The sequence below is a fragment of the Capricornis sumatraensis genome, chromosome 11, assembly GCF_032405125.1.
Source record: "Capricornis sumatraensis isolate serow.1 chromosome 11, serow.2, whole genome shotgun sequence".
Lineage (NCBI taxonomy): Eukaryota > Metazoa > Chordata > Mammalia > Artiodactyla > Bovidae > Capricornis > Capricornis sumatraensis.
The window spans coordinates 9,842,232-9,854,423 of record NC_091079.1 but is presented as its reverse complement, the minus strand read 5'-3'; the positions used below and the strand labels follow the sequence as shown (position 1 = coordinate 9,854,423).

At 50.6% G+C, this 12,192-nt stretch overlaps 1 protein-coding gene across 1 annotated transcript in view; it reads right to left on the bottom strand.

The window, feature by feature from the left end:
* The window catches only part of B3GAT2 (beta-1,3-glucuronyltransferase 2), a 109,550-nt gene extending 100,283 nt beyond the window's left edge, over positions 1–9,267 (bottom strand). The window contains exon 1 of the mRNA XM_068983384.1: positions 8,668–9,267. Coding sequence (XP_068839485.1) covers positions 8,668–9,267 — 600 coding nt within the window. The remainder of the gene's footprint in view (positions 1–8,667) is intronic.
* Between the last annotated feature and the right edge of the window lie 2,925 nt (positions 9,268–12,192).

Sequence of the window (12,192 nt, the reverse complement as noted above, 5' to 3'; positions counted from 1 at the left end):
CACCAGTAGAGAAGCAGGGAAAAGAACGTTTATAACCGTCCTCTGTTCAGTATTTCTTGGAGCCATTGGAGGAGGCAGGCAACCCTCTCGGATGTCCCATGACCACCAGGTGATGAGACTGGACTTGAACCTGGGGCTGTTTAAGCCCCAAGCTCCCACCTGAGCCCCCCACCAGCCTCCCACCTCTCACATGTGAGAAGTGGGTCAAACACCCTGTGGGCTCGCAGTCACTCCCACACCCTCTCCTTGCTCTCAAGCAACCACAGGGATGCCTGGCTACAGACTAAGGTTCGTGGTCTCTCTGCCCATCTCTCCTTAGCACTGAAAGCTCTCAGAGTCAGAGCAGGAGCCAATTTTTCTTCCAGTTACTACTTAGAGGGCTCAGCATAACCCTAGTCACACGAACAAACTTCAAGGCGGCGGTCCGACAATCTCTGAAATAGCTTCCTTTGGGGATGGACCCCCTTAGCTCCAACGTTTCCTACAATCCACTCCTTCATTCAGTAGGTATTGAATGAGCACTTAGAATATGCTGGACACTAGAGACACAGCAGTGAACAGAAGAAACTACCTACCTTGACAGAGTTTGAATTCTAGTAGGGGAGCAGTGAACTTCAATACTGATGTTAGCTGCTAAGACGCATCACGACCGTCTACATGAATGATTCCTTGGTACAACCGGATGTGCATTATATATCTACAATTTTTCTGTTGATCTAGTATCTACCTTATCCAAGTTCTTCTTAAAAAAAATTAGAGATTAAAGATTTGCCTGCAGGGGGATCTAAAAAGCACACGTGAATAACTAAAGGCATGCCCTTCACACTGCTGTGTAACTTTCCAAATTCACAGACTGGTTCAAACGCGGCTCCTTCTGCCCCTCCCCCGCCAGACCCCCTCCATCCTTTAGATGTCAGCTCAAATGTCGCTTCCTCCACAACCACAACTACAACTCACGACTGCATCAGGGGCTGCTGCTGTACACGCCCAGGCACCTGCGTTTTTCTCAGCAGGCTCTGATCTTAGCATACAGCTTAGGTCCAGAGGCTTAAAAGAAGAGGGCAGGGATACTCTGTGTTCACAGAAGGGCTCCATCCTGCTGTAAGTAACACAGAGTCTGGCACATAGGAGAGGTGCAACTAATACTTGTTAAGTAGGGGAGAAGGATACTGATTTGTTCCTTTCAAACATCTTCTAAATATGGTCATGTTTAAGCTCAGCTGGGCACAAGGAAGCTGGTGGAGTGATACACTACTGAGGATAATTTAGATCAGGGAGATCTCAGTGGAGAGTGTTCAGTGTCTAGCATGCGCAGCTTTCACTAGTCAGATAAAGATCAGTTGACAAATACCTTCCATGCAGACTGCAGTAAGGACAGTCTTAGATACTGAATGTAACATGTTGCTGTTTGTTGTTTAGTCACCAAGTTGGGTCCAATTTTTTTTTGCAACCCCATGGACTGTAGCCCACCAGGCTCCTCCGTCCATGGGATTCCCCAGGCAAGAATACTGGAGTGGGTTGCCATTTCCTTCTCCAGGGGATCTTTCCAACTCAGGGATCAAACCCACATCTCCTGCATTAGCAGGCAGCTTCTTTACCACTGAGCCACCAGGTACTGTTTAACATTCTCTGTCCACTGACAGAGGAGATGGATAGAGGGAGAAAAAAAAAAACTACTGAGTTTTCAGTTATTTGGGGGAAAAGACCATATAATCTGACTTGGGGTAAGGAGCATGTTTACCCTTCCCTTAGCTCAGCCATCCTCAAGATTTTCCTAGCATGCAGAAACTCAAGATTTACTAATTTTGCATTTAATCCAGAGAAATTCTTAGGCCCAAAAGAACCAAACAGGCCAATCAACAAACCTCCCACCCACAAGGGAGGAGGCAGGTGAGCCGGGCAGTGTGGCCAGCAGTGGTCAGCATAAGCAGACCAACGGCTCCGACTAGCTCGTCCTGTGCTCCGGGGGCAGCTGCCCCAGCGCCCCTCTGCCCGCCGCCCATGTCAGCGTCAGCTCAGATTCACTGAGGTCCCCAGCCCCTCTCCTCCACCTCGATGGTAAGGCACCCAGCCCACCGGAAGCAATCCAGTGTCACCCCCATTTCCATTCCATCCTGAAATGTATTCTTCCCTTCACTCTGTCCACTCTGACATGCTCAGCAGATTACCATTGCTGATGTTTGTACATCAATTGAGGAAAAAAGTTAATACTGTATTTTCTTGCGGAAATTAATTATTTAAAATTTTTTTTATTATTATTTCATTCTTGGTTGTTCCCCACAGCTTGTGGGATCTTAGTTCCCTGACCAAGAATCAAACCCATGCACCCTGCATTGGAAGCACAGAGTCTTACTCACTGGACCATGAGGGAAGTTTCCCAGAAGTGAATTCTTACTTGTTCCCAGGAGTAGACAGTTCAAAAACATAAAAGGCTTCAGGTTATTCTGCTTATTTAGCAGTTTTCAGCTGACTTGAAAAAAGAGTCTAAAAGTCAAATGGTCCCTTAGTGAGATAGTGAGGAGATGACGTTATCATAAATCCAAGTTACATCAGGAAGAAAAGGGCAAGAGAGAAAATCACAAGTTGATGCAGCCAGGAAGACAGACCTGTGCGTATAACTGAACCACTCTCCTGCACACCTGACAGGAACACAACACTGTAAACCAACTGTGCCTCAATGAAGAATCCATTTAATAAAAGGAAGACAGATCTGCCCGAGTTCAAGCATAGCAGCAGCTAGAACAGCATGAGAGACTTCTGCCGGTCAGATGCTTTACTCATAGCAGGGGATGACATGCGCCCATTGGACGGCACAGTTTAGTGAGATGGGCTGCACGGGACCCAGAGGTCAGGCTCCAGACCTGGTCAGGAGATCTTGTCTCAGACAGCTGCCCGACCCTCTAAGTGACTTCCTGCTACGGCAGCTCACCTATAAAACGGAGATACTGATTACACTGATCAGGGTTATGACCACGTTAGATTCAGGTTGCATTTTTTAAAATCCCTGTATTCATCAAAGAACTGTGTTCACACTTAAATATCAGCATTATAATGGGGGCAACTGGGGGCCATACTAGAATCTACCCAGCAGCTGTCAGTCATGCTGATCAAATGAGAGAATCACGTAACACCCTAAATGTGGCCCCTGGGCCGTAGTAAGTACTCATTTTGCTTGTATCCATGATAAGGAGTATTTTACATGTTTATTTCCAAGTTGTACACAAAAATTACCTGGTAGGAACAATGGAGTATTTCAGTGCATTTCTATGAATTGGAAAGCTGTTGTAAACCTACCTACTTACCCGCCTACCTACTTACCCATGGATTGGTATGACAATTTTGTGTTTCAGGGGGAAAACTTGAGAACGACGTAAAACCTAAACTGCCTGCTTCAACAGCACTACAAATCAAATATAAATGTTATCTCAATTTATGCTGACCAAGCAAATAGTTCATCAGAGTCCAGAAGGCCTGAGTAAACATATCTGAATATTATTAAATTCTGTCCTGAAAAAAACCCACTATTAGAGTAGCACCTGGAATAGTTAATAAATAAGGCTGTTGACTTTGGTTCTCCTATTCTGCTCTTGCAGCATGCCTTCAAAGCAATTACTATTCCATTACTGTTCACACAAGAGAAAATTTACTAGCCTGCAATTTAGAGGTAAGTGGGGTAGACAGAAGAAAATGGAGTCACCCGCCAGGATCCAAGAAGCTGCAGACAACAGTCTAAATGCTTAAAAGATACACATTCGTCACCACACACAATAACCCGGACTTGTCTTCATGTCTATTCATGAGAAAGAATAATCAGTGGAAAGCAGGTTGGAGGGAGAAGGAAGATGGAAAAAAGACAACAGGAAGGGGCAGAAGGGAGAAGGCCTTTGAAACCCAAAGAGTTATTCCTGATCCGTTAAAATATTAAGATCCAGATGAAAACTGCTGGTGTCCAAAGAAAACGCTGTCAAAAATGAGCCACAGCTCAAGTACCATACATCCAGGGAAAGTAAAGAAAATGTACAAATTTAACACTGATAGACTAGGAAAGCTGTCCATCCTTCTAGACATCCGTTTCGAAAAATTCTCACATTTGATCAGACTCACAGCATGACTAACATGCTCTTAGGAGGGAAGAAATAACACGTGAGGGGCGTGTTTCAGGTAAAATCATCTTTGGATGGTGCTCGCTAAAAGCATCTTTGAGGTTTCTTCACTTCGAAAAGATAATCACTCTACACTAAGTAACTGTGTCAAGGGGATATGGAAAGGGAGCTCTCCTGTCTCCTTCTGGGAAATACATTCATAATCTATTATTTAGGGGGGAAAGTGCCAAACACTGTAAATCTCAATTTATGGCTCCAATGAGCTGCACGTAAAGGGTTGAACATGTAACTAAATTATCAGAAAAGGGCAGGGTGAACTCGCCCCTCACCTCCCCCACTCCCAGCCCCTGCCCAGCACACAAACAGCTTGACTGCACCCAGCACAACATCCAAAGGGCCTCTCTAGTTCACTACTTGCCAGAAACATCTTCCAAGTGCAATCTCAGTAACTGAGACCTTTCCTGAGCCTGTAACTGTTTTCGAAGTCAGCTTGTCTTCTAGCATCACCTTGTTAAACTGAAAGTTAAACTTTTAAAAGTTCTTTCCTTGCTTGGAAAGTGATATTTTTTAACCTTTTGGTTCTACCGGTTTCCCCAAGGTGAAAGCAAGTTCACCTGAAAAGCGGCCTCTTTAAACTCAAGAAACCCTGGAAGGTTTTCTAGCAGAGGACAGAAATCTGATCAATAGTGTTATTGAAAAAATGTGATCAGCTACAGTCCCATTTGTCTGTGGCTGTTGCTTCTGTGAAAGCCTGGCAAATCCTTTGCAAATAAGCTTTTCCGGAGAGCTAGATGGATGGGGTGTGCAGGCCGCAGGCAGCCAGGATTACCTGAGAGCCACAGTGCAAACTCCTATCAAGGCCACAAGAAGAGGCCGCTGGGAACCTGATAACTCCAAGCACCTCCATCTCTGATAGGCAGCTCAGCTTCCGCCACAATTCACACAGCTTCCTTTGCAAATGGATTTGGCTGTTAAATGTAGGGTTGTTTGATGCAAATATTTATTTTCTGGCCACACAGCTCAGTTGAAAGGGGAGCCTGAAAATTGGCTGGCTGGCTAGCTGGATGGGAGAAGAAAGCTCAATTCCAGCTAAGCTACCACGGAGGATTAATTGCACCAGAGTGCCTGTTGTGGCTTAAATTTAATTTGGAAACCTTTCTTCTTTTACTTTCCTTCATTGGCAGCCAATGCTTAGAGAGCTAATTTGTACCTGGTTCATTTTCCTCCTTTTATCTTATCTACGTTAACATCAACCATGGAAACGAGAAGCACCATGAATAAAAGATGAAGCTTGCCTCCGGGACATTCTTTCCTGAGGTACTGTGAATTACTTAAAAACTAATTTGTGTGTGCACCATAGAAAGGGCTGAGATATATGCCGGGCCCTCCAGCATCCCTGATCAGCATCTTCCCTTCCCCCAGGGAGCTATAGTGTTTAGATGTCTTAGCTGGTCTTACCTTTTCACCAGGACAGCAGTGTCTAGGCTGCAATCCATGTGGAATCATTAATCTAGTGGTGGAGGGTAGGACATCCCATTAATATACAAGACTAAGGATGCATAATTTCCCCTAATCTGACTTCTTAGAGAGGTCAATCTTGCTTGCCATGCAAATAAAAGAATGTGCTGTAATAAAGAAAACTTAATGTCTCAACATACATGCCTGGGGAACAGAGATGCCTTTTTTGGTTCAAAACACTATGTTGGGGGAGGGGTGGTGGGCAAGAAAGGGATTAGTACTAAAATTCCTGCCTGGGAGGAACCCTGAGAAACTACAGGACTTAAATTCTAAGTGTATCATGCATATTACGCTTAAAAAAAAAAATCCCTTCTGTTGTGTATTTGGCATACTTGGCACCTCTCCATAAATAAGAGACACACATGTTTGTAAGTTTATTTTGAATATTTCATTACTTCCAACCATACAAAACATTAGTATCTTAAAAGTTTAGCTTTTTTTCCCCATATAGTTTCCTCTCGGCTGACACTTTTTTTTGGTCCCCATCCTCTTCTCCTTATCTTCTCTCTTTCTTTTCCCCTACGGAGCAATGAAAAAACCTCTTGCTGCTTCATATCCACCACGAACAAGACATCTTTCAGCTTGGGAAGCATCAAAGAAAGACTGTGTTCTGGGCGGTTTCTCTGGCGCTCTGTGCCAACTCCTCCCTTCAGTCCAATGCCTCACACCAGTGGGCTGGAAGGGGGGAGCAACTGAGACTCACTGCCCTTCACAGCCCATTCCCCTAAAAGGTTAATTAATAAAAATGTGCACTGTTTTGCTTACCCAAGACTACACATTTTCACAAGCAGACAACTTCCAAGTTGTACAAGAAGAAAAAAGACTTTGGGGGTTGAAATGATGGTGTTCTGAAATATAAGGGTCTTGGCTTCAGAATACAAACCATGTCTTTTGGGGGCAAGAATATGCAGGCAGAATCACGATAAAACCCAACTTAAAAAATCAGCTGATATTTTGAATCTTGGTTATAATGAAGACCATACCATACAATGACAAGCTAATTGATTTCTTCAGAAGAAATACAGGAAGAAAGCCCTCCATCATGAAAGCATGGAAGAGAGGAGAGGAGAGCAATTACTGGTTCTTTTAGTCAAGAAGCAAGAGAGGATGAACAGAAATGAAGGCAACAACTGACCCCAAGAAATGGATTTTTAAAGCTACACAGGCAGAAAAATGAAGCTGGAGAGACACAGAATAGCTCTATCCTGAGGTTATGAAAGCCAAATGGAGATATTAGGATGAAAGCATGGGACGTTTGTGATTTCTGTGAAGAGTGTGCTAATTTGCTTCAGTACTGTCTGACTTCGTGTGATCCTGTGGACTGTAACTCTCCAGGTTCCTCTGTCCATGGGATGCTCCAGGCAAAAATACTGGAGTGGGTTGCCATGCCCTTCTCCAGGGGATATTCCTGACCCAGAGATCAAACCCGCCTCTCTTATGTCTCCATCATTGGCAGGCGGGCTTGTTATCACTAGCACCACCGGGGCAGAGGGTGGGGGGATGTCTAGACATACAGACCGCCCAGTTTACTTAGCGGAAGGGAAGGGATGATGGAGTCTCAGAGTCAGGATGTCTGGGATTTGGGGAAGAGGAAGGCAACAGTCCCAAGGCATGTCAAAAAGTCCAAGGTCTTTTCCCGCTATATTTGTGGGGGAGGAACAAGAAAACAACACCACAGTTCAAACGCATCAATTGATGCCTTTGAACTGTGGTGTTGGAGAAGACTCTTGAGGGTCCCTTGGACTGCAAGGAGATCCAACCAGTCCATTCTGAAGGAGATCAACCCTGGGATTTCTTTGGAAGGAATGATGCTAAAGCTGAAGCTCCAGTACTTTGGACACCTCATGCGAACAGTTGACTCATTGGAAAAGACTCTGATGCTGGGAGAGATTGGGGGCAGGAGGAGAAGGGGACGACCTAGGATGAGATGGCTGGATGGCATCACTGACTCGATGGACGTGAGTCTGAGTGAACTCTGGGAGTTGGTGATGAACAGGGAGGCCTGGCGTGCTGCAATTCATGGGGTCGCAAAGAGTCGGACATGACTGAGTGACTGAACTAACTAACTAACAAGAAAACTGTCAAAACCAGGCAACCCAGCCTCATTCGCAGAACGCACACGCATGCGCACACACTCAGGCTGCAAAGCACCAGCCTCAGGGACAAACACCTGTTCCAACACGGTGCCTGCTGGCTTTGTGTAACTGTGAGCTCCAAGAGACACTGCCATCCTAGCACCAGCGGCCAGGCTGTGCTGGGGACCTCACGGCGAGGACCAAGCAGTAATGGCCGGTGGAAAAGTGGCCAAAGAGGGGCCTCGAAAAGGGTCAGGAGAAGGAACCCGGCAGTCCTGCTGATAACCTCGGGCTGTGAAAAAACAGAACCACAGGGCAGGAAGGGCAGTCCTAAACTCAGTTGCCAGAGGGATTCCTCGAAAAGGAGGTCATCTTTAGGGTCAAGAAGGGCCTTTGTGGGGTACAGGGAGAGATGGTGGGGAAGAACTCCCTAGAAGTCAGTGTTTTCACTAGTAACCATTTCCAGCCCAGCAAACTGTAACAGGGAAATGGGTGTCTGGCTGATTCTTAGTCACCATCTTCAGCGTCCTCCTGATACGGCTCTAGACTCAGAATCACATCTGCGTGCACTGAAAAGGCCGTCAGAGACCACCTAGCCTGCCCCCAGGGCGCAGAACCCCTCTGCTTGTAGCCTAGACTCTCGGGGCTCCATCCTCAGGCCGGCCAGAGCCCAGTTTCTAGAAATCCTACAGGAGCCTCACAGCTGCACCACCGCTGCAGCCCAATCGCGGGGCCGGTGAGTGTGTGTGTGTCTGTGTGTGTGTGTTGGGGTGGGGGGGAAGGGGGGAAGCAAAGCCCCCGCCTGACTCTCTTCAGAAGTCCCGGAGGTCCTCCCACCCTCCTCCAACCCCGGGGGATCAGCGCAAGCCGCGGCGCTGCGCCTGGAGTCCCGAGTGGGCGCGCGGGGAAGGGCAGCCGTGGCGGGACCAGCCCAATGGGGTGTCCTCCCGCCCGCCCTGGCTTGCCGCTACCTCCTGAAAGAGCTCCAGACTGTAGGTGTTGTCGTCGTCGGCGAAGAAGAGCACGCCGGGCTGCGCGCGCTGGTGCCCGTGCCTCTGGCGCAGCCAGGCGAGGCCGGCGTTGCGCTGCTCGGTAGCGCGCGGCAGCCCGGGCCGCTTGTAGCGCCGGGGCGTGGGGACGTGCAGGTGAGTGCTGGGCAGCCCCGCGCGCGCCAGGAAGCGGCTCACCAGCTCGCTGCGCGCCGCCGCGTCCTCCACCAGGATCCAGTGCAGCTGCGCCACCTGGCGGAATGTGTTGGCCAGGCGGGTCAGCTCGGCCTTCTGCACCGGGCGGCTGTAAGTGGGCGTGATGGCATAGATGGTGGGCAGCGGCGGCTCGGGTGGCGGCGGCCGCGGCCGCGGCCACGATTCGTTGCGTGGCTCGCGGCCGCGCCCTGGGCCGCCCCGGCGGAGCGGGAGCCGGGCGCCCCCGCGGCCCCCGGAATAGGGCGCGAAGTAGGGGCGCGAGGTGAGCGGGGGCGCGGGCCTGCGCGTGTCCACGTCGAGCATGATGATGACGATCAGGATCCAGGGCAGGAGGATGAAGAAGCGGCTGAACAGCACAGACTTCATGGTGCGCTCTCCCCCGACCTCACCAACGCCCCGAGCGGGGCTGAGCCGGGGCACCCCAGCGCGCAGTTTGGACAGCGCTGGCGTCCGCGCTCAGGAAGCCGCGGCCCGCGCGCACTCCATGGGGCGGCGGGGCGCTGCGGGGGCGCGGAGCCGGGCGTGCGGGGTCCGCGCAGGTGGCGGGGAGCTCCGGCTTACAGGGCGTGCAGGCAGGCGGGCTGGCCGGGAGGTCCCTACTCCGGGTAGTCTACGGGAAGCGCGACTTGGTCCAGCCGCGCGCGCCGCCGGCCCCGGAGTTGTGCGGGGCGCCGGGAAGGTGGTGATCCAACCGCGCTCTTTCCGAAGCTTGGGAACTGGGAGCCGTCCCGCGGCTCCGCAAGCAAAGGGACTCCAGCCGTGGGTCCTTGGTGCGCTCTCGGGGTGAGGAGACAGGCGTGGGAGACAGGCGACGAGCGCTCTCCTTCGTTACATCCCAGCCGAGGCGGAGAGGACCGGAAGCGAAGCTTGGGATGTCTTGCGCCCAGCTCGGTTCACGCGCCGCCGCGGAAGCCTGTGCCCGGGTCTCTTCGCTCAGCGCCGCTCTCGATAGAACCTCTCCGGGCTCCGGCAGCAAGATCCCAAAGCCTGGAAAGAAAGAAAAAGCGAGGGGGCGGGGGCGCTGCAGACTCCAGAGTCCCCCCCAGCCCCCAGTCCTCCTGTGGGGAGACAGCAGCGCTGCTACTGGCGGCGTGGGGCTGCGCGGGGAGGCGGGAAGGCGGCCGGGCACCGCCGAATGGGAGCGGGAGGAGGGTCCCCGTCGGGCGCCGCGGCCGCGGGGAGGGGCTGGATGCTTGCTCGCTCGTTCGCTCGCTCCCCCGACCTCCGCGCTCTTAGCTTTCTGAAATGCGGCAAGGTCTTTGGAGACCAGCCAGGAAAACACAGGCACGTGCCGAAAACGCGGGAGACTTCGTGTCGGGAGTGAGAGGAGAGGGGCGGCGGGAGAGGGCGTAGGATACCTCTGGCGCCCGGCGCGGGGTTTGTGTGCTGGGGGTGGACCGCACCGCGCAGACAAGAAGCGCTTTCCCCGAAAGGCAGAGATCATGGACACCCCCGAGAAACGGAGGGGTGCCCCTATGGGTGTTTGACGAGAGAGATGGCCCAGAAGAAAGAGGATCTATCCGAACCTTTGCTGCCTGGCTGCAGTTAGATCATTGCGGGAAAATTCCTAAAACTCCAGCTGAGTTAGCAGGTTTAACTTATTTTCCTTCTGTACTCTGGGTCACAGTTCTTCACAGTCGGCTGCCACCGGAATGATTTCGTTTGACCCTCTCAGCGATCCTTTCGATGAGGCCTGGGAAGTAGAATCACCTTCATTTTTTGGATGAGGAAGCTGGGACTCAGAGTTGGCAATGATCTCGCCGAGGTCAGTGGCGATGGCCCAGCGGAAACGAGACGTAGGTGCCCGGAGTCTAGCCGGTGGCTTCGGCCTGCAAAAGCCACTCCCGGCACAGCCCCCCGGGCGGGCGGCCGTCCTGGCGGTAAACATGGTGCATTCGGAACCAAACGGAGCGCTCGGTGACATGTGGAACCATGATAGTGCCTGGAAGACGCGAGGCTCTTGGTTTGGATGTTTGCTATCTAGCGGACCCGCTGGCTGAGCCTCTGGCTGCTTGCAATGGGACAGATGAAAGCAGGATCGCGCTCCCTGGGCACGTGCAAGGGAGGTGCTCGCAGAGCGGCAGCAAAGATTTTCCCCAGCCTGTGATAAATAATTTCTGAGCCCATCTTCCCTCACTGTCTTCCTCAGTCGTCTTCACAGATAAACCCTGGCGATCGCGCTCTGAGTGTGCGCACGGGGAATGAATACTCCGGGACGGATGCTCGCATGTCCAGCGGCTCCGAGGCTCCTGGTTTCTCAGCTTTGTCCTGGCTGCTTCCCCCTGTCGTCCGGTCTTGGCGCGTCCTGAATTTCCCTAATTTATAGCCCAGAGTCTGAAGCCCGAGAGTGAAATGTATAATAATAACCCCATGCGCCGCCCTCACTAGGGATCACCTCTTCCACCTTCCAGTATCAGCTGCTAGCTCATAGTTTAAATCGCACTTTAGATCAGTGCCTCCAAGCATAGGAAACAATGAATCCATCAGACTCCTTCCCATGGTCTCCAATAGCTTAGCGGGCCTCTGAAAATAACACAGCCTCGAGAAAAGTCAGGCCTCTGGGTGCGCCTGGGGAAGTTAGGGTCAGCATTTTGGGGGAGGCAAGGGAGGATGATTGGGGAGGGAATTCGGTGGAGGCGTTTCTCAAAGCAGCACACACACCTGCCCACCCTACAAAGATGACTGAAGTCTGTTTCATCCTGTTGGAATTTTTACATGTAGTTGATGAGAAATGCCTCGTGTGTTACCTGAGTAAAACTGAAGTGGTCACAGAATTGAGCTTAAAAGCATCACTAAACTTCATGAGTAGGGACCCTCTGAACCTTGATACCTATTTCCTGACTGCTTCTTTTGCAGCAACCAGGACTGCTCAGAGAGGAAACACTTGCAAAATCATCAACTTTTGGAATTTATTTTGAGATTTTGACTGGGGCCCAGGATTCGCAGATGTCATACAACACAACCCTTAACCAGCACACAGGAGGTCTGTGGCTCTTTTCTGTTATCCTTAGTCAGCATTCCCCCCAGGTGTACGTCACCCACTCATCTGCTGGGAACATGATGGTTCTTGGGGTAGACCTGGGTTTTGTCCCCAGCTGGGTTGGTTGGGCAACTTTAGAAAGTCAATGAGCTTTTCAGAGTCTGTGTCCTCATCTGGAAAAAATGGACTTAATAGAACACACTCCATCAAAATCTTCTAAGGATTAAATAGGATATGTTAGGTAAAGTATTTTGCAGAGCAGCTGGCAACATATAAGTAAATGGTGTTTAAATACAGGTTAACACTTTCTC